We start from the raw sequence: 26,885 nt of genomic DNA, 5'->3' as shown, positions 1-26,885 counted from the left end.
CGTATGCGTGAACAGGACTCGTTTGAATGCACAACTTACTGTATGTAGACTAAATTGGACCTAATGGTTGCACCATGATACATCACAACTTAACTGATGACACATTTTGGGAACAGAGGAGCAGAGAAATGAACAAGTGATTTTTAGGAAAAACAATTTATCAAATAATTTCTCACACAACAAAACAGAAACACAGACAAACAGCCCATTTTAAAACATGACACGGTAAGTACCTAACAGCTGCAGTGAAAAATACTGAAAGGCAACCTTAACCTTTAAGAAAGCTTCATCAGTAATCTTAGTGCATAGAAGCATTTCCTAGTGAGGCATTTCAACAGTATGGCTATAACTTTACAATGTCGGCCTCACACCCCTGTGTGTTTTGGTTTGGAAACTGAGAAAAGTAGAACTTGAAATGCAAGTAGAAATGGCCATCTTTCATCCTTGACACTATTCCTAATCTGAATCCTGTCAGGTGATAATCATAAAAGATCAATTCATTTCCTATCAAATTTTAATTCAACATCCTGTCGTGTGCAAATGGCGAGGATTTACAAAATCACTGGTGGGATATTACACTGCATCTGAGGATACCTTGTTTTGCACAAGAGGAAAAATAATCTCTTAAATTATCCACTTAATCAAGCTTCAATATTACATCTGGAGGAAAAACTGACATTGGTCATGGAATGCATTAATAAACCATGTCATGTGACTGCAGGCAAACTCCTGTACACATCATTAATGCCTCAAGCCAGCTTTTCATACTGAGTGGGTAATGAGAGACAAAGAACCTAAAGAAAAGTCTCAGAAGACACATATTGGACTCCCTTAAAATCAGTGTTTCCCCTAGGTTCATTTAGCGGTGGCCCACCGCTGCAATAAATTGCCGAGGCGTGCTTTTAAAGGAATAGTCATTGGCTCAAATGATTGGAGGTCTATGGGAACAGCTGGCAGGACATTGTGCTTACAATACTAGCAATGCACCCACCCAGCTACCCTTGCACCACTGCTAAAAAAAAGGCATAGGGGAAACACAAATGCTTTACCAAACAAAAGCTGGCAATAGAGAACATAAGCAGCAAGCCCACTTTAATGAAGCGTTAGGCCACCTGACAGAGCAATAGAGGCTGTGGCACTTGTCGTTTGCTCTTCCTGCTACTGCTTAACACTTCAGGAAATACTGAAGGGCTTGGCTATATCACCATTTCCTATAAACATCAGTGCTCAGGATCCACCTACACCTACCACTTGTGGTTTATGATTTGAGAGTGCTATCAAACATGTCCATGAAATCAAGAGGATACATTTTAGGCTGCAAGTTCCCACCCATACCACTAATAGTGTTTGATTCAACAACTACGTTTCACAAAAAGGGTCCCCTAAACACATGCATATTTCAATATAACAGCTCTCATATTTCTTAAAAATGTAATTGTTTATATTTGTAAAAAGCAAAGAAAAAAAAAGTGGCCTCTAAATACAGTTTTACAAAACATGGTGTAAAAGTGACAGTTTGCATATGAAAATGTTTACAAAACATTAAAAACAATTTACAGCCATTGGAGCCTAAATGGGCATACCCAGAACTCCCTGACAGTGGTGTCATACCCATTAAAACTGGGGGGACATATGCCCTCCAATTTCATTGAGTGGTATTAAGATAAACAAAGTATACTTACTTTTACACTAAAATGAATACCTACCTACCAAAAGTTGCTGTCAAAGCCACCTCAAAATGACTGGCTGCATGATGCGTCTCCATCTTACTGTTCCAAATGTTTTCTTGTGCTATTCAGTGCTATTAAAACACATATGTTGCCCATACCGGTATGCTGTAACCCTAGTTGTTTAAAGGAACTGTGATGTACTAGGAGAGATGGTGCCCAACTATTTTGGTACAATATTAAGTGGCAGCGGTAACAGCTTCCTCAGTACCCTCTAAGAAAATGCTTCCAAATACCACAAGACTGAGGAAGTGAAACAAATCATGCTCAAAAATAATGCTTTGAAAATTCTGTGTGCACTTTGTGGCAAAGTTCCTCCCAGAGCATATATAAATAATACCTTAATGAACTGTTACCATCATCAATGGAATCAAAACATCCATAACCTGGAATAGAAAGACTCCAAACGCAATGATGCTTCCCTGTAGATAGAGAGCCCATGCCCCATAGCACCCTCCTAGTGGGGTGAATCTGTCTACCTGGCTGGGTAAAATGGGTCTAAGTTGAGTGGGTGGGTTTAAAGGAGGAGGGGTGTACGCTCGCCAGCGGACTCTCTCCTGCCAGTCAGCTGTCGGGCACGGGCGAGGAGACGGGAAGGGAGTGAGGAGGTGTGGTGGCTTGGGTCGAGAACATTGGTCTTGCGGCGCTCCCGCTCTTGCAGCCACATGAGGTAAGGGCTGGGGGGGAAGAAGGGCCGTGTGCGTTCCCGGTAGAGCTGTAGCACGATACCAGACACACCCAGAACCACCCACACTGTGATCATGATGAAATCTGGAATACCAAGAGGACAAAAATATGTTAGGTTGAAAGGTCAAAATCAGGTGCCCAACATAAGTCCTGCCTGCAGGTTAAATAAAACAATAACTCTCTGAAGTGATTTTACTCACCAATGTCCTGGAAAGGCACATCAGTAAAGGCCTTGCTAAAGTTGTCGTTGAGGAAGCGTTTGAGAATGTTAAGAGTGATGTAGGATAGGCTGGTATAGATGTAAGCATTCACAGTCAGCACCACAGCATAGGCTCCAGCTACACCACACGTAGTGATGTTACCCTGCAGACAGATAACACCCACACAGCAATATTACCCAGAGGCTCCATTTCCACATTTGTCCTCCCAAATCTTTGAAAGTTCTAAGCCCTTCTTGAGTTTAAAGTGGGAGGGGACTATGGCGTTGAATTGGACAGCCACTGTAAGGAAAGTGCAGAAGGGCAGGGATCAGGGCCTACCTCTCTTGGCCAGCGGACAAAGAAGAGCGGTACCACCACCACGATGCAGCTGAACGTCACCCAGAACACCACATTCGAACGGAACACCTGTATGTCACCTGAGGAAGTGATGAGAATTTTTTTACAACGTTGTTACAATATTTTCTGTGTCATACAACATTCATCTGATTGAGCATTATCCTGCTTGAACTAGTAAATCAAATAAATTATAATCTGATGTAGGTATTTTTTGGTTCTTTTACCGACAGGCGTGAAGAAGACAATGGAGGCGATGAGGAACCCCAGCATGAGACCGACGACGACGACACAGGACATAACTGAGCCGAAGCGCCACCAGCTCATCACCAGGATAACTCCCCCCACTACGCCAATCACTACTGTCAGGGTCAGGCGGACTGCAGGGAGGAAACACAGACACTTCTGTCAGGGTCAGGCGGACTGCAGGGAGGAAACACAGACACTGCTGTCAGGGTCAGACGGACTGCAGGGAGGAAACAGACACTGCTGTCAGGGTCAGGCGGACTGCAGGGAGGAAACACAGACACTTCTGTCAGGGTCAGGCGGACTGCAGGGAGGAAACACAGACACTGCTGTCAGGGTCAGGCGGACTGCAGGGAGGAAACACAGACACTTCTGTCAGGGTCAGGCGGACTGCAGGGAGGAAACACAGACACTGCTGTCAGGGTCAGGCGGACTGCAGGGAGGAAACACAGACACTTCTGTCAGGGTCAGGCGGACTGCAGGGAGGAAACACAGACACTTCTGTCAGGGTCAGGCGGACTGCAGGGAGGAAACACAGACACTTCTGTCAGGGTCAGACGGAGAGGGAGTTGGACAAATATCTTTATTTTTCATAGAGCCATAGAAGAATGATAACCTGAGCTTCTGGCAGGGGGTCCAACTCAGACTGACCCCAAATAAATGAAAGCAAGTCCAGGAATTTCTCCATCAATTCTAAACTCAACTGCTCTACAGATAGATTAACATTCTTTAAATTGTCTTTACACTAAACCATGTGCTCTTCAGCATGTTGGAACCCGTGCGCCAACTTAATTACTGGAACGTGCTTTTACAGTGAGATGTTTGTTCTATGCAGAAATGTGTTGTTTCAAACTGAACTGTGTGTTGTGCACTGGGGAAGTTTCCCATTGCATCCTGGATGAGTTCTGACATCCATCCATCAGCTCCACCATTGACCAAATCACATTAGGGTTCGAGTGTGTAATTCTGAATTCATACGCTCACCGCCATCCTCTATGACTAACACATACAGTGAGGGAAAAAAGTATTTGATCCCCTGCTGATTTTGTACGTTTGCCCACTGACAAAGAAATGATTAGTCTATAATTTTAATGGTAGGTTTATTTGAACAGTGAGAGACAGAATAACAACAAAAAAATCTTTAAAATGTTATAAATTGATTTGCATTTTAATGAGGGAAATAAGTATTTGATCCCCTCTCAATCAGAAAGATTTCTGGCTCCCAGGTGTCTTTTATACAGGTAACGAGCTGAGATTAGGAGCACACTCTTAAAGGGGGTGCTCCTAAGCTCAGTTTGTTACCTGTATAAAAAGACACCTGTCCACAGAAGCAATCAATCAGATTCCAAACTCTCCACCATGGCCAAGACCAAAGAGATCTCCAAGGATGTCAGGGATGTCAGGGACAAGATTGTAGACCTACACCAGGCTGGAATGGGCTACAAGACCATCGCCAAGCAGCTTGGTGAGAAGGTGACAACAGTTGGTGCGATTATTCGCAAATGGAAGAAAAACAAAAGAACTGTCAATCTCCCTCGGCCTGGGGCTCCATGCAAGATCTCACCTCGTGGAGTTGCAATGATCATGAGAACGGTGAGGAATCAGCCCAGAACTATAGGGGAGGATCTTGTCAATGATCTCAAGGCAGCTGGGACCATAGTCACCAAGAAAACAATTGGTAACACACTACACCGTGAAGGACTGAAATCCTGCAGCGCCCGCAAGGTCCCCCTGCTCAAGAAAGCACATATATATGCCCGTCTGAAGTTTGCCAATGAACATCTGAATGATTCAGAGGACAACTGGGTGAAAGTGTTGTGGTCAGATGAGACCAAAATGGAGCTCTTTGGCATCAACTCAACTCACCATGTTTGGAGGAGGAGGAATGCTGCCTATGACCAAGAGCACCATCCCCACCGTCAAACATGGAGTTGGAAACATTATGCTTTGGGGGTGTTTTTCTGCTAAGGGGACAGAACAACTTCACCGCATCAAAGGGACAATGGACGGGGCCGTGTACCGTCAAATCTTGGGTGAGAACCTCCTTCCCTCAGCCAGGGCATTGAAAATGGGTCGTGGATGGGTATTTCAGCATGACAATGACCCGACACACACGGCCAAGGCAACAACGGAGTGGCTCAAGAAGAAGCACATTAAGGTCCTGGAGTGGCCTAGCCAGTCTCCAGACCTTAATCCCATAGAAAATCTGTGGAGGGAGCTGAAGGTTCGAGTTGCCAAACGTCAGCCTCGAAACCTTAATGACTTGGAGAAGATCTGCAAAGAGGAGTGGGACAAAATCCCTCCTGAGATGTGTGCAAACCTGGTGGCCAACTACAAGAAACGTCTGACCTCTGATTGCCAACAAGGGTTTTGCCACCAAGTACTAAGTCATGTTTTGCAGAGGGGGTCAAATACTAATTTCCCTCATTAAAATGCAAATCAATTTATAACATTTTTGACATGCGTTTTTCTGTTGTTATTCTGTCTCTCACTGTTCAAATAAACCTACCATTAAAATTATAGACTGATCATTTCTTTGTCAGTGGGCAAATGTACAAAATCAGCAGGGGATCAAATACTTTTCCCCCCTTCATTCCAAAATACTGTATGCTTTGGAGACTAATTAAAAACTACAGAGGGAGTACAGAGAGAACTGAGCAAGCATATGACCAAATAAACTGAAGCCAATGTTTACTATAGAAAAAACTACATAATTAATAACTACAACCTGGCTGACAAGGTCAACAATCTTCTTATGTTCATTAGAAATCACTTAAACTTACTGTCATAGTCCAGTTTTGTAGTTCTTGTGATCAGGACAAAAAAAAGAAACGCTGCAAAGCCAAAGCCCATACAGAATAGCTCTAAGAGAGAGGAAGATAGAGAGGGGAACAAGGGAGGAAAGTTTCATACGGGAGAGCAACACAGTAAACACACATTTTCTAGCATGACATCTACAACTGGTTTCCCAGACCCAGATTAAACCTGCTACTGGACTAAAAACATGACCAGCGAAGAGTATTTATTATTTTTCTTTCACATTGTTTTTGCATATTATGTGGGAGCAACAGTTTACAACAAGACCTTTAACCTCCAGCCCATATTTTCATTAGCTGGCTGGCATGAACTTTAAATGAGAGTTGGACTTTCACAAACCATAAATACAGCTAGTTGGGAGCGGCTATTTAATACTGGTGTTCTATAGGGAGGAAAAGCCCTCGACTTCCCAGACTTATCTTCCAGTGATGTAGTGGAAAACTTGGTAAGTCAACACTTGTTTCCCCCTACTCACCACATTTGAAGAAGCAGTGCCCAAAGAAGCACACGAAGAGGCCAGCTAAACCAGCGATGGTGAAGAAGATCCTTGTGGATATCTTCCCTAGAAGAAAAGAAAGTACATCAGCCTTTAGTCATTCTGTCTTTCCCCATAGTTGGTCTAACTTGTTGTTGGTCAAACAAGAGACACTGTGTCAACTGTTTGTCTTCTTTCTCCTGCTCTGAAATTGCTTATTGCTCCGTTACAGTTTGTTACTGTTGACGAGAGTTGACATCTGGGTTCATAAGTCAGTTGCTAATCAAAGTAGAAACTGAAATCAGCTGACAACATATTCCCAGGGGACTGGGGTTGATCTTCCCTGGTCTAAAATGCATGCTGTCCTTCAAGGTGCATTCCATAAGATTTCCACGGAAATAGCCCTCAAGGTCTCAGCCAGAACGATTGCAGTATAGTAAATGTCGTCTGTGTAGAATGACATTATGCTCTCGTTCCACTCAACAACAAGTCTCATTGAAAGCCAACACGTGGTCCCGTGTGGCTCAGTTGGTAGAGCATGGCGCTTGCAACGCCAGGGTTGTGGGTTCAATTCCCATGGGGGGACCAGGGTTCAATTCCCACGGGGGAACCAGGATGAATATGTATGAACTTTCCAATTTGTAAGTCGCTCTGGATAAGAGCGTCTGCTAAATGACTTAAATGTAATGTAAATGTAAATTGAATAAGGCCCCGGGAATTCAGCAGGAATACTCAGATATCTTTGGAAATGTCTCATTTATAGACATATATTGACTGACGTTTCCCTGCAAAAAGACCCTTTTGGCCCAGTGCTGGTTGTCCCACTTACCCAGAGTGTCACAGCCATCCAGGGTGGAGGAGAAGCTGCAGGCATAGGTGTGGACAGGGATATACAAGGAAGAGGTGTTAAGCACTGGGTCTCTGACTATGACAGAGTAGATAACACCCTGGCCCGGGATGGAGCTAAACACTACCTCTGTCTTATCATTGGATGATAGTGTCATGAGCTACAGGGAGAAAAAAAAAAGATAAAAGCTCACCATACCATTACACCACAACCAGCAAGTTCACAGTCTACAATCACAATCTGTATTTTTATACATGTCCATTTTGTACTACATTCACACTGTTATCAACTCACCCTTTTCCCATGCTCTCTCATGGTCTGCACACTGGCCACACTCTGGATGCTGGTGATGAGGCTCTGCTCTGATAGGTCGCTCTCAGGCAGGAAGTACTGGTAGATGTCGTACCTCAGGCGCCAGCGAGTGTTTTCACCCACTTCAGTGTCACAGGCAGGCGGATTGGAGCCCCTGAAGAGGTGCCAACAGAGGTCAGTTCACAATGGATTCTGAAAGTTTGCTTTAAAGTACGAATGTGCATTTGGGGAAACAATGACACTGTTCGCCCCAGTGCCTTTGTTATTGTTTTGTTGATGACAACAGAGAAGAGTCTGGCAGCGTGGTAAAAAAAATTGCGCTGCATACTTGGCTGTTCTATCACTGCGTGTGCAGTGATGTCAGATGAGAAAAACAGTGGTTGTTTACAGTAACTTCGTTGTTGTTGTAATATCCGAAACGGACATGGCACTTTCACCTATTAAGGATTCTAGCTTTAAAACAGAAATGTTGATTTTTTTTTAATAACAATTTTTTAACATATATTTTTCACAATGAAATAAGATGGCTCAGAAGGGCTGTTACAAATAATAATAAACACAGCAATATGAAAATGCAACAGAAAGGGCCGTAGTCTCTTTCTTTAAAAAATATATATAATTTAGAGACTACGCAAAAGAAGTGTTCCCATCACTTTTGTCTCATTCAACAACAACAAAAATGTTTTGCCACAGACCACCCCAGACCTCCCTGGTCTTTTGCTTTTCAAAATATCAGTTTATTTTTGTTCCAGGTAAATTTAGATACAGTTCAGTCTACAGACCACTAACATTTTAACAGGAAGATTGTGGGTGTTTGTTTCCGCTCTGCAATCTGCTTGGCCCTGACAAAAGTGCGTGTGTGTTTCCGCTCTGCAGTCCGTGTAATGCGAGCCAGCACTTCCCATAGCCTGGTCAACAGATCTGTTTGGGCTGTCTTGCCAACTCTTATGATAATTTTCACACCATAGCCAGATTAATAGCAACAAAGTATTTTCTTTATTTACATATGAAAATATCAATGATTTCCCCATCCAAAAATTCTGAAGAGGTTGGGTTCCAATCACTGTACCTCACCACTTGTGGGTAAATCTATTTTCTCTACTAAAGCACATTCCTAGCCAGAGCCCTAGCATTAAGAAATGTCTTACTCTGCTTCCACCACAACGAAAGCCACACAAATGTAGGACAGCACATAATGCACTCATAAGATTGCATTGTCTTTCAGTCACAGGACTATTTCTTTGGCTAATTGTTGGCTTTTCACCGGGGTTAACTTTAAAACATATAATCAAAAACATATGCAGAGTGTGCCCTGCCTCACATTTGTTTGCAGTGAGACAGAAGTGGTTAAATCCAAGATGCTCATATATAAACCCTCTAATGTGTTGTTACCTTGAATATCCAATATTTGCAGGTGCAAAGTGGATAGTAGTCTCAAAAAGGTTGTAGTGGAGATAGACATTTGGGTCAATGTCCAGGTCAAACTCCAGATTACAAGCTCCAGGGACTGGGTCTGCAGAGAGAGAAAACACGTAATTAAAACCAGCCAATCAAAAGTCACTGTTTTTTTCTTGAGGTCCATTGACAGTGCAGTAGTAGACTGTTGAGAGTTTGTACCATTGGTCTATGCAGATGGCCTACTGGTGACTGTGGAGAAATTGTAGAGTGCAGATTACTCTACACAGATACAATCAGTTTGGTGGATGGCAAAACAGCTTTGAAATTTGTCCTCAGTCGACGATTTGTTTTGTTCAATAATCCAACTGACATTCTTTGTTTTGGGGTTTGTTTGAAACAGGTTCCACATCTACAAGATACTCTTGCTATTGTTTTGACATGGTATATTGAGTGGTTAAAACAATGGTGGATTGAGGGTGAGTAGTGAGAGGTAAAATATCCTGGAATGCTAACAGTGATGTAAAGTAACATACTGTAGCCCCTTGACAGATAGTGGGAGGCCACCTAAAACTGTAGAGGAATTGGTGGATTATTTTGGGAAGCGGAGATGGAAGGGCATACATACCAGAGCTGGTGTAGGGGAGGATGACCCCAGTGCCGGCCACAGAGTCCCCATCAGGGGCCAGCAGGAACCAGGAGATCTTGGTCTGACCGGGGATCAGGGGTGAGAGAAGGCCTGAGTCCACCGCTGTTAGAAAGAGGCCCAGCCCTGGCATCTGCCCAAAGTAGTCAACCAGACAACCAGAAAATCACTCAAATAGTCAGTCAACAACACAGCCCTAATCTATCCAAATCAGTCACCAAATTACTGCTTTATTCAGTCCTGTAATGTAAAGTAAAACTGAAATGTGCACAGATACCCAGCTGACCACCTCTTCTCACCTAGCTGTAGGCTATACCTGCCAGATGGTTTTGACAGTGGAGAAAGAATGACTTGTAGTGATATTCACTTCCAGATGACACTCATTAACTGTCTATGCTGTGTTTGGTACATTTTCCCCTTAACAGTTGGGGACTGTTTTCATTGTTGACTTCACTACAGTCAGAGCATGTTAACTGCTTTAGCCTATTCTCACCATTAGTTAGGACTACTTTGAGTTAGGACTACTTTGAGTTAGTTCAAAGCGTTTTCAGTAGTAAGAGGGAAAGGCGTTCAAAGTTTTCCGTCAGCACCAAAGAGCTTGTGACCAGCCTAACACATGACCACAGCTCTACTCAGTCAGAGTGTCTGCAAATCTCACAAGACTCTGTCGCAAGTGGGTCACTAGAAACGGTGTGTGTGTGATAGGGTGATTGGCGACTATTTCTTCACCCAACCCTAAGGATCTCTGGGACCAAGGCCAGGATTGGTCAACCCATCTTACCCTTGCCTCATGCCCCGTCTTCCTCCCATGATGAGCAACCAGTCTGGTTCCACATCATCTGACTTCCCTCCACAAGTCAGTGGACCAATCAGTGCCAATCGTGTGTGTTTGTTCGTACATGTTTGATAGGGTAATAGGTCATATTGAATGAATGAACACTGACCTGAATTAGACTATTACAAAAATCTATTTTACTGTGAGCATGTGTGTTTGTGCGTGAGCCAGTGTCTTACCCTGGTGTAGGACAGCGTAGCATTGCTGTGCTGTGTGTGGAACTGGAGGGTGATAAAGGACACTTCAGGGGGGATTCTGGAGACCACTGCCTGCACTGTCTCGTTCTCATTCACATTCACATTCTGAAAGGTGTTGAACAGGAAAACCACCCGATCTGAGAGAGGAAATATATGTTACAGCATTATCATCCCAGGCTATCCACAACCTGTTACTAGGGTCATTTATATACAGTGGGGTTCCGAAATTATTGACACTTGATAAAGATGAGCCAAAATGACTGTATAAATTAAGAAATTCAAATACTGAGCTACAGTATATTCTATACTCAACAAATTTGGAAATTACATAATTTTATACGAATACAATTGCTCAGAGAAAGAGATGAACAAGTAATACTTTTTTCCCCAAAAATGTAGGGGTAAAATATATTGACACCGCTGTTTTCAATACCTCACCTTGCAAGGATAACAGCACTGAGCCTTTTTCTAAAATGTTTTATGAGTTGGTTCACCCGTAAGTGTGAATGTCTTTCCAGTTCTGCTGTTCTGATTTTCGTTGACGGCCCACTGATAAATCTCGCACAGGGTGCTGTGACTATGTGGTTACGCCTGTGGTTGTGACAACATCATCCAGGATGTGAGCCTATCGTAAGTACATCTGAGAATGACACCTTCAATCCACAACATATACCAAAAACAAGGCAGGCCAGATCCTCACACAACATAACTATTGTATTGTAACTGTTGTGACACTGCTTAGCTAATCTCCAAATAGGCAACTGGATGTTCTCACTGATTGTGTATTACATATGGATTTTTCACTTTCTACTCTCTTGCTCCCCTTCATTTGTGCAGCCTTCTGTCTACTTTTCTGGTCTCTCTGTCTGTCCATACCTCCTGAATTGTCACCTGTCTTTCTCACTGGTCTCTTGTCTCTCTCTGTTGAATCTTCCAACACATGAGATGGTTTGTCAGGGTACAAGGGTAATTTGCGCAAGGGTATACTGTATTCTCATCGTGACCGATACAAAGGTTAGACTGAAAAAGAAGCATGACTGCCACGTTGGGTTCTTTTCCTTTCGTTTAACATGTGATGTGGGGGGGAAAACGTAAGCAGCCAATTCCTAATTCCTGCTGCTTTCACAAGCATTAAATGTCAATGGCATCCAATCTGTTCACTAGGGCCAATCCGAAGATGCCTCACTAGCGACCATTTCACTTGCAGTGTAATTAGCCCTACATTTCAATTATATGTAGTAGTAAAGGAATTAGAGTCCATGAGAGAAATATCTATTTTTGAATGCTGTGCATACTGGCATGGCAAGAGTGGGTGTATACAATCAGCATGTTATCATGTTTGGTGTATCATTTACATAGCCTTTACAACCTGGGTATGAAATTGAGGGCAAGATAACTGTTTTTACCATGTACAATAATAGCCTATTTTGAAATCCCAGACTAATTCCACATAACTATTTTACTGTTGAAGACATATTGAATACTGCTATGCTTCCCCTTTTCCAGCAACTAGTACAACTGTCTTCACCTCATCATACCCCAAACAATAAGGATGTTTTACTCCATTGTTTGTTTTTGTTGATAATTGAGTCTTTGTAAACAAACAATGCCATTTCAAAATACAACTAGTTAACGTTAGTTCATGTCATGGACTATCAGCCCGTGCATCCACAGTTCCATCTATGAATTTGAGAGTGGTTAAATTTCTCCAGCCTCAATGTGAAGACTAACTGCAACAATAGGTAACATCTCCAAACATAGGAATGGTTAACAATTCATTAAGTTAGTGGAGTTGATATCTCTGATTCAAAGAAGGCGTATATATCTTCTTCATATAAAACAATAAGACGCTAGCTAGAGTATGATTGGCTTTCAGCCAGCAACCTTGATGTAACCTAAAAGTTATACAAGTTCATCAAATGGCAATTTTATTTTAAAAGATTAAAAGCACGACTTACTTTCCAGTTGTGCTACAACTCCATCACAGACCAATACATACACAAATATGTACATTAGCCAGGAGGACATCATTTTCTTCAGGCCCACGATCCTACTTCTAGTCTGCTACATTCACTTGCAATACATTTGGTGAGATATTCAATAAAGGCTTTCCTGCGACAGGCCAGTGCAACATAGCGTGGCTACAAATTCGTTTTAATTGCTGTTGTTGCTTCCGCGGAACAACTCCAACCACGTCCTGTCGCTCAAACGTACTACGAATTTCAACTGCTGCAAGCAAGCCACTTCCTTTCTCCAGGAGACGTCAAATCAAACTGGGCAGGTCCCAGTCCCTAGTCCTAGTGTACGTTCCAGAGCGCAGAGATTGTAACCTCGCACTGATTTTAAATTTAATTAAATCACTGAACAAAACAGCAACTGGGTGATTATCATGAAACCAGTTTTAAACATATCTGTAGCAAATTCAGTTACAAAACCATGATGCATCTGCAAAAATCAACTATCATTCTAAGGACTAAGATGTATAGTTTTTGGCAAAGTGTATATTTTAATCCATGTTTAATTTTCGAAAGAATTTTGTACATTTTCATACCAAATTCTCATTACCCGAAATGCATCCAGACTAAATTCTCTGGTCCAAAATTGTATACAATTTTACTTTAGAAAAAACAATCTTATTTGAATAAAACACAAAATATGTTGCTGTAGTTTGTCCATAAATCAAAAATGTAATACAAGTTGACATTTACATTAAACTATCATATTTAGTTTTATTAACCTATGATGCATAATTCAGAGGAGTAGTTAAGGTTAAATTAATTTATTCATTTAAATGCCTTCAGATAGAGGTTCTTATTCTCAATCACCCACTTTACCTCACTTGACCTTCTCACTACCAAACCGCTAAAACACTCAAATTGGAAAAAAGTCTGATATAATTTTATTATAATTTTATAATTTAATTTATTTTCAGTGTTATGTTTAACTCAGGTTTTTTCATTTGGCGAGAAATGTGAACAAAATATTAGAAATGTATTGGTTTATTACTTTTTTGGACTGTTACGATAATGAGAAATTTGTGAAAATGTTGGTAAAATGCACAATATCTGATTTAAAAAAAACATAATAATAATTATGAAACAGATAGAGTGCCCTCAGAAAGTATTCGCACCCCTTGACTTTTTCCACATTTGGTTGTATTGCAGCCTGAATTTAAAATTGATTAAAATTAGATTTATTTTGGTCTCTGGCCTACACACAAAACCCCATAATTTCAAAGTGGAATGATATTTGAACGGTAGTGTATATACAGTTGAAGTCGGAAGTTTACATATACTTGGGTTGGAGTCATTAAAACTTGTTTTCAGAACTGAAAAAGCGTGTGGGAGCAAGGAGGCCTACAAACCTGACTCAGTTACACCAGCTCTTTCAGGAGGAATGGGCCAAAATTCACCCAACTTATTGTGGGAAGCTTGTGGAAGGCTACCTGAAACGTTTGACCCAAGTTAACCAATTTAAAGGCAATGCTACCAAATACTGGCTAAGGTGTATGTAAACTTCCGACTTCAACTGTATATACACTACCTTTCAAAAGTTTGGGGTCACTTAGAAATGTCCTTGTTTTCCATGAAAACATGCATGAAATGAGTTGCAAAATGAATAGGAAATATAGTCAAGATGTTGACAAGGTTATAAATAATGATTTTTAATTGACATAATAATTGTCCTTCAAACTTTGCTTTCGTCAAAGAATCCTCCATTTGCAGCAATTACAGCCTTGCAGACCTTTGCCATTCTAGTTGTCAATTTGTTGAGGTAATCTGAAGAGATTTCACCCCATGCTTCCTGAAGCACATCCCACAAATTGGAATGACTTGATGGGCACTTCTTACGTACCATATGGTCAAGCTGCTCCCACAACAGCTCAATAGGGTTGAGATCTGGTGACTGTGCTGGCCATTCCATTATACCAGTTGACTGCTTCTTCACTATATTCACTATATAGTTATTGCATAGTTTGGAGCTGTGCTTGGGTCATTGTCCTGTTGTAGGAAGAAATTGGCTCCAATTAAGCGCCATCCACAGGGTATGGCATGGAGTTGAAAAATGGAGTGATAGCCTTCCTTCTTCAAGATCCATTTTACCCTGTACAAATCTCCCACTTGACCACCACCAAAGCACCCCCAGACCACCACATTGCCTCCACAATCCATGACAGATGGTGTCAAGCACTCCTCCAGCTTCTTTCCATTTTTTCTGCATCCCAAGAATGTTCTTCTTTATGATCCTGACACCTCAAACTTAGATTAATCCGTCCATCACACTTTTTTCCAATCTTCCTCTGTCCAGTGTCTGTGTTCTTTGGCCCATCTTAATCTTTTCTTTTTATTGGCCAGTCTGAGATATGGCTTTTTCTTTGCAACTTTACCTAGAAGGCCAGCATCCCAGAGTCGCCTCTTCACTGTTGATGTTGAGACTGGTGTTTTGCGGGTACTATTTAATGAAGCTGCCAGTTGAGGACTTGTGAGGCATCTGTTTCTCAAACTAGACACTCTAATGTAATTCTAATGTACTTGTCCTCTTGTGCACCGGGGCCTCCCACTCCTCTTTTTATTCTGGTTAGAGCTAGTTGTACACAGCGTTGTACGAGATCTTCAGTTTCTTGGCAATTTCTTACATGGAATAGCCTTCATTTCTCAGAACAAGAATAGACTGATGAGTTTCAGAAGAAAGTTGTTTGTTTCTGCCCATTTTGAGCCTGTAATCAAACCCACAAATGCTGATGCTCCAGATACTCAACTAGTCCAAAGAAGGCCAGTTTTATTGCTTCTTAAATCAGGACAAAAGTTTTCAGATGTGCTAACATAATTGCAAAAAAGGGTTTTCTAATGATCAATTAGGCTTTTAAAATTATAAACTTGGATTAGCTAAAACAACGTGCCATTGGAACACAGGAGTGATGATTGCTGATAATAGGCCTCTGTTCGCCTATGTAGATATTCCATAAAAAATCTGCCGTTTCCAGCTACAATAGTCATTTAAAACATTAACAATGTCTACACTGTATTTCTGATCAATTTGATGTTATTTTAATGGACAAAAAAATTGCTTTTCTTTCAAAAACAAGGATAATTCTAAGTGACCCCAAACTTTTGAACAGTAGTGTATATATATTTTTTAACAAATTAATTACAAATGAAAAGCTGAAATGTCTTGAGTCAATAAGTATTCAACCCCTTTTTTATGGCAAGCCCAAATAAGTTCAGGAGTAAAAATGTGCTTAATTAACAAGTCACATAATAATTTGCATGAACTCATTCTGTGTGCAATAATAGTGTTTAACATGATATTTGAAGGTAAGGTAACACTTTTTTAAATTCACGCTGTAAAACAATAACATGTGGAATAAGTCAAGGGGTATGAATACTTTCTGAAGGCACTGTAAGTACATATCCTAAGAGGAAATTTAGCAGACAATTACCCTTGAGAATATTGGGGTCAAATGTGACCCAGCTACAGTTTATGGGGAAAATAAGTAAAATTATTTGTGTAAAATATTATTTTGTGCAATATGTTTGAATTCTTGGAGTATGATAAATAGGAGTTTGTATTTCACATTTTTCTGTCACAATTTTAGTCCTGTTTCACCACCAATTCAAGCCACCAGGAGGCCTGAGTGTAACGCATATAGAACCTTACAATTGGGAGTTTCATTGACTGCCCTGTAAATTTGTTTCAGTTGTGTTGATTCAGACAGTCTGTTGTTACACTATGGACGTTTGCAAGATTATTATATGGTTATCAGGGTCGTATTCATTAGGGCATGCATACCATAGCAAATGTGGATGGCTTGAATCTCATCACTTTTAAGAAATGGCACTGGGTATTACATTTACATAACATTTGATTTGTTTAGCAGACAATCTTATTTGCGATTTACAGTTAGTGCACTCATCTTAAAGGGGTAATCTTCTACATCCATAGAAAATATTTAATTGCTACATCAATTTTTGGACTTTTAAATTAATGATATGTACCTATTGATTGTTGAAGAATATAATTTATACACTGAGTGTTCAAAACTTTAGGAACATCTGCTCTTTCCATGACATACAGTGCCTTCAGAAAGTGTTCATAACCCTTTACTTATTCCACCTTGTTGTGTTAAATCCTGAATTCAAATTTTAGCAAATTTGTTGAAAATGAAATTCAGAAATATCTAATTTACATAAGTATTCAAACCCCTGAGTCCCCCCTTGCAGAAGCATGTTTGGCAGCGATTACACCTGTGTCTTTCTGGGTAAGTCTCTAAGAGCTTTCCACAACTGGATTGTGATTTATTTTCAAAAATCTTCAAGCTCTGTCAAATTGGTTGTTGATCATTGCTAGACAAACATTTTCAGGTCAAGCCATAGACTTTCAACTAGATTTAAGTCAAACTGTAACTCAGCCACTCAGGAACATTCACCGTCTTCTTGGAATGCAACTCCAGTGTAGATTGGGCTTTGTGTTCTAGGTTATTGTCCTGCTGAAAGGTGCATTCATCTCCCAGTCTCTCGTGGAAAGCAGACTGAACCAGGATTTCCTCTAGGATTTTGCCTGTGCTTAGCTCCGTTAGTTTTTTATCCTGAAAAACTCCCCTGTCCGTAAGGATTTCAAGCGTACCCATAACGTGATGCAGCCACCACTATGCTTGAAAATATGAATGGTGGTACTCAGTAATGTGTAACATTTTGTATTCAGGACAAAAATGTAATTGCCACATTTCTTGCAGAATTACTTTAGTGCATTATTGCAAAGAGGATGCATGTTTTGGAATATTTTTATTCTGTACATGCTTCCTTCTTTTCACTGTAATTTAGGTTAGTATTGTGGAGTAACTACAATGTTGTTGATCCATCCACAGTGTTCTATCACAGCCATTAAATTCTGTAACTGTTTTAAAGTCACCATTGGGCTCATGGTAAAATCCAACAACTGAGTTAGGAAGGCCTGTATCTTTGTAGTGACTGGGATTGTTGATACACCATCCAAAGTGTAATTTATAACTTCACCATGCTCAAAGGGATATATATATATTTTTTCTGTACAGGTATCCTTCTTTTCACTCTGTTATTTAGTATTGTGGAGTAACTACAATATTGTTGATCTATCCTCAGTTTTCTCCTATCACACAGAGATGAGGTAGTCATTCAAATATCATGTTAAACACTGTTATTGTACACAGAGTGAGTCCATGCAACTTATGTGACTTTTTAAGCACATTTCTACTCCTGAACTTATTTATGCTTACCATAACAAAGAGGTTGAATACTTATTGACTCAAGACATTTCTGCTTTTCAGTTAAAACATAATTCCACTTTGACATCATGGGGTATTGTTTGTAGGCTAGTTACCAAAAAAAATCTATATTTAATACATTTTAAATTCAGGCTGTAATGCAAGTCTCCCTTGACAAATTATATTTAAAAAAAAGTTGTATTAGATATAATTACTGGGAAAACAATAGGTACATAACACATACACAGAGACATCTAGAGCAGGGATCTTTAACCTTTTCATGCCCAGCGACACCCACCCCATCATATGTTAGCAACACATTTTTTCACGTCTTATCAGGTGAATGTTAATGGCAAGGAGAAGTAATAAACATATTAAAATGAATGGATTTGGTAGACCTGCTCTTTCCATGACAGACTGACCAGGTGAAAGCTATGATCCCTTACTGACAGATTTTTAAGCCTTGAGACAATTGAGACATGGATTGTGTATGTTTGCCATTCAGATGGTGAATGGGCAAGACAAAATATTTAAGTGCCTTTGAACAGGGTATGGTAGTAGGTGCCAGGTGCACCGGTTTGAGTGTTAAGAACTGCAACGCTGCTGGGTTTTTCATGCTCAAGAGTTTCCTGTGTGTATCAAGAATGGTTCACCATCCAAAGGACATCCAGCCAAGTTGACAACTGTGGGAAGCATTGGAGTCAACATCCCTGTGGAACACTTGACACCTTGTAGTGCATGAGGCTGAGGCTGTTCTGAGGGCAAAGGGGGGTGAAACTCAATATTAGGAAGGTGTTTGTTTTTAACACTGAGCTTAGTTCAACTGTCCTACCCCATCAGAATCCAAAATACAAGCTTGTTTTACTCCAATGTTTGTAAACCAAGTAAATGTAAACACCATTTAACCTCAAACCATGGTTAAAACTATAATTTGTATATTACAGATGGTCACTCCTTGCAACCATTGCTCTATGGATTTCAGTGGGTACATTTCTCCAGCCCCAGTAGTCAGCTTTTTACCAAAACAGGGAGGACAATTTGTTATCGTTTCAACTGCCGATTGCTGCTTTAAGGTCCCCAGCTAAGACAACCAACCATCACAATGTTCCTCAATAAAGCAGCCATCACTGAGCTGATCAAGTAAATGAAGTGGTAACCAAGGACTATAGTGGAAATGATATGAATCCATACTGAACTAAGTATATGGCTCTAATCTGACTGCACAGATCTCCACTTTCAATGACCTTCTAGTACTTCAGCTGCACATCTACTCATACCTTTTTCACACTACTGAGCCAAACCCTAGGATTATTCTAGGCCAAGCCACGCTCTACTGTGCCAGCCTGGTTACGCATCCATTGTAGTTGCTAAAACTATGCTGGAAAGGACAATGTGAAAGCTAGCGCAGTATGGTTTGGGTTAGCACAAGAGTGTGAAAAGGGTATGAGTATGCTTAGTTCCTGGAAATTAAGTCAATATCATTTCCACTGACTTCAAATGTTACTGTCAATTATGAAGCGCAGACATGTTTTGCAGGAAGTCTGGCAACGTTTGGCCTTTTATTGGACAATGTAACAAAGGTAGATCAGACAACACAAATCAACATTCAAATTGACAAACACACCAAGAGGTTTTAATAAAGTGCTGACCAAGAAAACAGATAAAGTAACTTAGACATGAAGCCCACATAGAAAAGTAAAAATATGATCAATAAAAAGAGAATCAAATTAAAATCTACCTCACGATAACTTCCCACTCCGTAAAATTATTAAGGGCTTCGCTTGTCCCTTAGTTGCAATCGCCTACTACGTGTTCAAAGGATGTGTTACAGGCATATTATTATCAGTAGTAATTCATTTGAGATTTGACCATGTAATAATTTTTAAAAAATCAGTCAGAGTGCTTGTACTTTGTGCAATTCTCATTTGTAAAAACAAATATTAAAACCCTAGTTTCTAGTACATTCTAACGCCACTCAGCAACAACAGTCATTTCTAAAGGCACACGAGAAACATTACAACAGTGCTTAATTTGACCTCTAAAATGGAAAACACACCATTCATCATCCAGTCTGTGACAAAGAAAAACAAACGTCTATATTCAATCAAACCTCCATCAATGAAATGCTTATCCACACAGAGGACAAACATTCAGTCCAGTTATACTTTCTGTCAAACATGTGAAACTTTGGTTACAGTAACCTGCTTGTAATGAATATTAAAAACTCAAAAAGCAAATGTTCAAAGTGTGCTGCCTTACTTAGCTCTGCACAGAAATGACCCTTTCTGAAAAGAAAATGTCAACGTTAAAAAGTCAAACATTTATATGCAGAGAAATAATATGGATCAGATCAGATGGACAAAGATAGAGCCCTCTCTAGGGAACCTCAAGACATACGAATAGATGTTAGAAAGCTTTCAAAAACACTCAAATGATGGAAAAAGGATACGAAACAAAAGGCTGTTGATGGGATGTTGGTTTACAACACTTCCATTGAGTGTTTCTGTGTTAGGCTAAAGACTGAATTGAGCTGACCTCAGATAAAATCAGTATCATTCACTTCTCAACCCATTCAAAGACTGTGTAAAAATGTACTTCTTGTAAAATGCTATTGAAGCATGAGCTTTTGACAACAGGACAATAAAAGGAGACAAAGTAACATAAAAAAAATCTAACCAACTGTAAAATTGGTAGCGGTGCAAATGGCGTTTTGAAAGTTCCACACTGGCGTGTGTCTTGACAGTTGCTGCATCTGTAACCGGTTGGGTATATATTTGTGTGGACATTGGTGTTCTGCAGAATCCTGGTTGGGGACTTTTTCAGACAAATACCGTGATGGAAGCATTAATGTTCAGTAGGACAGTACAGTCCCTCCCCGTCACGTTACTACGTCCCCCAACTACGTCTCACGTCTTTACGTCTTCTGATGCCTTCTACCGTTCATTTCAAAATAAGGGTCCTCATTTTTGTTCTTGAGTTGGGTCTTCTTTGTGAGAGCAGTGTTCTTTTGGGAGGGGAGGGCTTTGATGTTGGGGCTGGTTTTTTGGGGGGCCGTTTTGGTGGGCTCCGGTTTGAGAGAGGGGGTGTTGGTGGTAGGCGCTTGCCTCCGTCCTGCCCTCTGTGCAGTTGGTACCGTTCTCTGGTTGGTCTTGCCAACAGCGGAAGAGCCACTAGGGGCCCCTGGTACCCGCCCAGGGGTGCCACCACGTGGAGGCACAACCACTTTGGGGATGGCCCTGGTTTGGGCCTGGCTTTTGGCTGTGGTGTCTTTGCTCTTGGGGAGCGAGATGGTGGATTTGGGCAGGACTGTTGTGGCAGTCCTGGAGGTAGGGGTTAGTGCCCTGGTGGGTTGGGCCGTTGTAGGCCTGGGTGTTGGCACAGTCACACGGGGGGTTGGACGGACCCGTCTTGCAACATCCAGATGAAGGCGTGAGGCCGGGGAGGCGGGCCGCCTCTGAGACAGGTGGCGTTGGGTGGCGCTGGTTGGGGGTTGGCCCTCTTTCTGGAAGGGGACCCTCGATGGGGCTGTGGCGGGGCGAAGCACTGTGATGGAGGTGTGGGTGGATGGAGTGGAGGGTTTAGGACATTTACAGGAGGGCTCGGGGCACACAGGGCTACGGGGCTGAGAGAGGGCGCCGCGAGGGGACGGCCTGAGCTTCAGCTTGGGGGCAGAAGAGTAATGGAGCAGTGGTGCCGTCTGCTGGCTTGGGCCCTGCTGCGAAGACAGGGTGGGTGACACAGTAGCCACCTTCTTGGGGATTGGCAAGGGCTTCTGAGTGGGCTTCTTGGGGGAGGGAAGGGGCATCTGCAGGATCTTTTTGGGTGCTGCGGCTGCTTTCCTGGGCAGAGTAGGGGTCGAGACGGGGGTGCAGGTGGCTTTGGAGGCCGAACCAGAGGAAGACGAGGAGGAAGACGAGGGGATAAGGTTGACTGCAGCAAGAGGGTCCATGTCAGGTGGAGGGGCCGCTGCTGCAGAGCCGTGGCCCGGTGGCCCCTTCTGGTATGCCAGGATCTTCTGCTCCAGAGTGGTGAACTGGAGCACCCGGCCAGGGTCGTACTTGAGCAGGAAACCCCTTAGGGTGTCCCAGCCACCCCCCACACGCACCATCACATGCTTCCCATGCAGCATCTACCACAGTGAGAGAGGGAGAGACAGGGATAAATGTGAGACATTTCAGTTGTCTCTTTAAAGTTAACAGTGAAGTGGTGACGCAGGGTACCATGCTAAAGGAAAAATGACCTCTAAGTCCCGCGGTGTAAGCTCACAGCTTTTAAAGGAGGAACCAGTATACCACCACTACTAACCGCTCACTACTCACTCCTACTACCACCAACTAATATCTACGGTGCTGCCAACTACTATCTACAGCTACCATCTATTTTTTCAGCTGCTGTTTGATGGAAGTGTTAACACTGGTCCTTGGCCAATATAATGTAATCCCCCCTGTAGGTCCAGTACTAATGAGATCCATTCTGCTTCCCTAATGAGTTTAGGGAGTGATCTGCTGCTGTGTGGAACCATGAGCAACTGAGACAGACCTTTCCTGCTTCCTTTACCCTACACCGCTGCTTTTTATACTTAGCACGGTTTTTTACTTTCCAGTTGTATCACCATTTTATCAGCCTTAAATACCCAACATCGGTACTAAGCTTACTTGACTTTTCCAAAATGCTTTGTCTCAAGTCTACAGACCTATCTAGTCTATGTAATAGGTTGGTCTCAAGTCTACAGGACTCTCTAGTCTATATAGTAGGTTGGTCTCAAGTCTACAAGACTATCTAGTCTATATAGTAGGTTGGTCTCAAGTCTACAAGACTATCTGGTCTATATAGGTTGGTCTCAAGTCTCCAAGACTATCTGGTCTATATAGTAGGTTGGTCTCAAGTCTACAAGACTATCTGGTCTATAGTATGTGAAGGTCTAGGTCTAAAAGGACCAGACGACAGGTACTGACCATAGAATTACATCAAGTGTAGTAATTTAATTTCTACGGTGCTGACACAGCCAAACTTGTGCCAGGCACCGAGACTGAACCTTTGGATTAGTGGCCAGGTAATGAATGAGGTTACGATATAGAGAGGTTTCCTGGTCTCTTGGCAGAGGACAGAAAGGGTGTGTCACTAGCTACAGGTCTAATGCTCACTTAGCAATGGAATTGACTCCAACACTGGTGTTCAATGCTTGGGAGTGTTCAGTGTGTCACTATACAGTGTGTGCTGCTCACCCGGATGAAGAGGGTCTTGTCTCCCAGTCTATAACGGCCCTCTGACAGGTATTCAATAGATACTCTCTGGGAGCAGTTACACGGCGGCTCGTCCATCAGATGTTGCTCCTGTAACACAGAGGGAGAATTAACATGGGCCTATAGAGTCCTGGCTAAGGAAGCAAGAACATGGGAAAGACACTTTCTAAAACGTTGAGAAACCCTGTTTCATTAACCCATCGCCTAAGGATAAAGTAGAGTTGCTAACAGGAAAACGCAATGAACCGATGAACTCAAATTAACCAATTTTAAGTTGCAAAGACTTGAAAGGCTATAGAACAGCATTCAGTAGCAGCCTCTGAATACTGTAGTTGAAGAGGACCGCTTTGGCAAACACACTAATCATCAAAGGCTAAGTGTCATGCAGCTTAGGCTGTGGACACAGGAAGTGTTCTGATGTTTGTTGATGTTGTGACTGAGCTGCATTGGTGCCACAGGCTAGTGTCACATGACCCCAGATGGATGGAGCATCACGAGGACCATGACGACTCATACAGCCCTGAGCAGTGAGGCAACTAGAGCCACCGCTGCCGCCATTTTGGATCTGATGAACTGGGTCACTAACTATTTTAATAGAACAACAAGAGAGATGAGAGGAGAGGAAAGTGGAGAGTCGAGTCCCTATTTAGTCAGTAGAAATTTGACATTAGCACAGTTTTAACTCCTGGAGTGACTTGCCCCAGGCTGGTAGAGGCCCCCATGCTGGCAGCACACAGTGAAGGTTTTGACTGCAGGAGCAGGCTCTGTAGTCTTCAGCAGGGTCTCCTCCAGCTCAATCTCCTTCTCCAGTTTCACCAGCACCGGAGGCTCCACACCATACCTATGGAGAAAAACAGATAAGTCCAGTGCTTTAAAGGGACTGTTAGGAATGGAAAAAAAGATGCCACACATTTCACTTTTGCTGCCTTGTCCATCTTTCTATCCCAAAACAGCTGCAACATACCACATTGCATTACATTTACATTTAAGTCATTTAGCAGACGCTCTTATCCAGAGCGACTTACAAATTGGAAAGTTCATACATATTCATCCTGGTCCCCCCGTGGGAATTGAACCCTGGTCCCCCCGTGGGAATTGAACCCACAACCCTGGCGTTGCAAGCGCCATGCTCTACCAACTGAGCCACACGGGACCACATTACTAGTATTGCATAACTACAGGATCAGTGAAAGGTAAAAACAAAACGTGGTGGTCATGTTCTAGAATGATCTTAGCTTACATTTGTCACAGTGCAACATCTACAGCACATACAGTGCAAGTCAAAAGTTTGGACACACCTACTCATTCAAGGGTTTTTCTTTATTTTTCAAAACTATTTTCTACATTGTAGAATAATAGTGAAGACATCAAAACTATGAAATAACACATGGAATCACTGTAGGCATGTCCAAACTTTTGACTGGTACTGTACATCATCTATCAACCAAGGGAAACTTACTTGGAGACGATGCGGCCAATCTCTAGCAGACACAGACACACCTGCCTGGGATCCTTGTGCAGAACTGCGAGACAGAGAAAATACATACCGTAGAGACGACATGGTTGTATAGTATCGCAGCAGTGTCACAAACCCATTACTTATAATGAGGAGGTGTCCACATAGAGATCTTATGTTAATTGCTCTCTATGGTGGATCCTATTATGTCATTAAGGAGGATGGCTTAAACAAAAGCCAGACAATGGCTGCAGTGGAGGCATCTGCTCCGTTCAGTCATTAAAGGCTTACAACTCAGCCCATGTTCCTTTGAACCGATTAAGCTAAGGAGCCATTAAGCAACTCCAAGGGTAATGTAGTAATGTATCAAACTCCAAGGGCAACGTAGTAATGTATTAATCAACTCCTGAGGTAATATAGTAACATTAATTAACTCCAAGGATAATGTAGTAATGTTACAAGAGTGGTGGGATGGAATGGAGTTGGACCCTACCTCAACTGTACATCCATGGTTCTGCTCCACTGATTACACAAGACTGAATGGGTTTTGGTTTGATTGATACCTGTGGATATTCATGCTAGAATGCTAAGCTAACTAGAGGCTGCCGGAAAAAAATAACCCAAATATACACTTCAAAACTGTCTGGAGCGATGGCCGTTTGTGATTAGCTCCTACTTGCTGTGCCTACTGGTCAGTACAGCCTCCCCACCAAACTAAAACACGTACCTAGGCCCTCTGATTCAAACAGGTACGTCTCCTCCACGCCTATGCGGCGACACCAGCCCAGGAAGTTGGCAGTGTTGTCGCGGGCAAAAAAGGACCCTGGAGAGGCATTGCACTTACATGCCACCTTCTTCATGGGAAACAACTGCAGGGAAAGGCATTCAAAAAGTACAACAAATTAACCACACATGCATTGTATCACAGTTGACATATGACCATTCTTGGTTAGGTGATATTTTCAAATGGACAGAAAAACGAATAATTTCAGAACCAAACGCACCAACTCGTTTCAGATGGGGAAACAGACCACCAACTCAAACTACCCTATCCATACCACTCTCCCCACTCGCCTACTTTTCCTTAATATCCTGTTCCCCCTGCCATTCCTCTCATCACAGCTCACCTTGCCCATATCCGAGGCCCCGCTCTGAGAGATCCTGCTCTGCAGAGCTCCGATTAGCCGACAGAGCTTCACCCCGTTGTTCAGCTCCGCCATGAAGCTCTCCGCTCTCACCTCCTCTCCTGTGTATCAGAGACAGAGAGGAAAATATTAGCATGAGTGTGTTAGTGTGTATTGTTGGGAGTGATGGGTAAGTGACAGGGCGAGACATTTAAGGCCAAATGATTAACAAAAGGAAGAATTCTAGGCTGCACATCCAAAAACTTCCATTGCCAGGTTCAGGGGACAAATAATGCCACAGGAACAAGACAACGACACACTTTTTGAATTATTCCCCCCCATGACCCGCCTGGTCTTACCCAGCATCCCGGTGAGCCAGATGGCCAGGTCCTCTTGCATGGGTACCAGTGTGGCTTCGTGGCGCACGGCCAGCCACTGGTCATACTGGAGGACATCGGCCAAGCCCGGCCCATGGCGAAGCGTCAAAGGGCTGCGTGGACTCTGCAGGGGCGTGTCAAACTTCTCCCTGAACCACACCTGCAGGGGGGGGGGGAGAAAGAAAGAGAGAAAGAGAGAGAGAGCACATTGAATGACAAACTACCACCAGCTTGTGCCGTTACTATGGGGAGAGAGGGCAGAAAGGTTTTGGGGTCTGAAAATTAAATGCATAGCATATCGCTTACATTCATCCGTCATTCAACCCTTCCATTATATTACAAGTGGTGTCAGCTTGGCAAAGGGTGTCATATTTTCAGAATAGATTCCAGCACGATAGTGATTGTATCCAAATGCTTGTAGACTATAGGAGCTGCACGGATCACTGGAAGTGGGTTTAGACTCTGTTGGCAGTGAGATAGGCCGGGGGGAGAAATCCTTCACTCACACAGGATACTAGACCTCAGCCCCTGGCACACAGACCGCGCCTTCGTCAGGGCAAGAATAACATGATTCAAGCATATCAATTTTCAAACATGTTGATATTTATCAGTATACAATTTCGACATTTGGCCCCCCAAAAAAACTATCCAGCTACACTAAGATTGAAGTGCAAATAGACGGAGGAAAGGTTGCCTTGGAGATTGAG

At 42.3% G+C, this 26,885-nt stretch overlaps 2 protein-coding genes across 2 annotated transcripts in view; both read right to left on the bottom strand.

The window, feature by feature from the left end:
- Positions 1 to 143: 143 nt before the first annotated feature.
- On the bottom strand, positions 144 to 12,947 carry LOC120031987 (transmembrane 7 superfamily member 3-like). Its single transcript, XM_038977881.1, has 11 exons — positions 12,697 to 12,947; positions 10,721 to 10,875; positions 9,689 to 9,839; positions 9,058 to 9,178; positions 7,648 to 7,819; positions 7,336 to 7,513; positions 6,507 to 6,593; positions 3,196 to 3,348; positions 2,954 to 3,051; positions 2,615 to 2,777; positions 144 to 2,498 (listed from the first exon to the last, which is right to left on the bottom strand). Exons 1-11 carry the CDS (start codon positions 12,767 to 12,769, stop codon positions 2,245 to 2,247), a joined length of 1,605 nt encoding a protein of 534 aa, XP_038833809.1. The 5' UTR covers positions 12,770 to 12,947; the 3' UTR covers positions 144 to 2,244.
- Positions 12,948 to 19,516: 6,569 nt separating this feature from the next.
- Positions 19,517 to 26,885, bottom strand: part of LOC120032067 (GAS2-like protein 3) — a 30,017-nt gene continuing 22,648 nt past the window's right edge. Inside the window, exons 3-9 of the mRNA XM_038978010.1 lie at positions 26,161 to 26,338; positions 25,805 to 25,923; positions 25,405 to 25,546; positions 24,681 to 24,744; positions 23,921 to 24,062; positions 23,204 to 23,308; positions 19,517 to 22,107 (exon numbers count right to left, since the gene is read on the bottom strand). Coding sequence (XP_038833938.1) covers positions 20,893 to 22,107; positions 23,204 to 23,308; positions 23,921 to 24,062; positions 24,681 to 24,744; positions 25,405 to 25,546; positions 25,805 to 25,923; positions 26,161 to 26,338 — 1,965 coding nt within the window. The 3' untranslated portion in view covers positions 19,517 to 20,892. The remainder of the gene's footprint in view (positions 22,108 to 23,203; positions 23,309 to 23,920; positions 24,063 to 24,680; positions 24,745 to 25,404; positions 25,547 to 25,804; positions 25,924 to 26,160; positions 26,339 to 26,885) is intronic.

This window comes from Salvelinus namaycush, chromosome 38, assembly GCF_016432855.1.
Source record: "Salvelinus namaycush isolate Seneca chromosome 38, SaNama_1.0, whole genome shotgun sequence".
NCBI lineage: Eukaryota > Metazoa > Chordata > Actinopteri > Salmoniformes > Salmonidae > Salvelinus > Salvelinus namaycush.
Note: the sequence above shows the minus strand (reverse complement) of the source record. Positions and strands in the feature narration are given on the sequence as shown.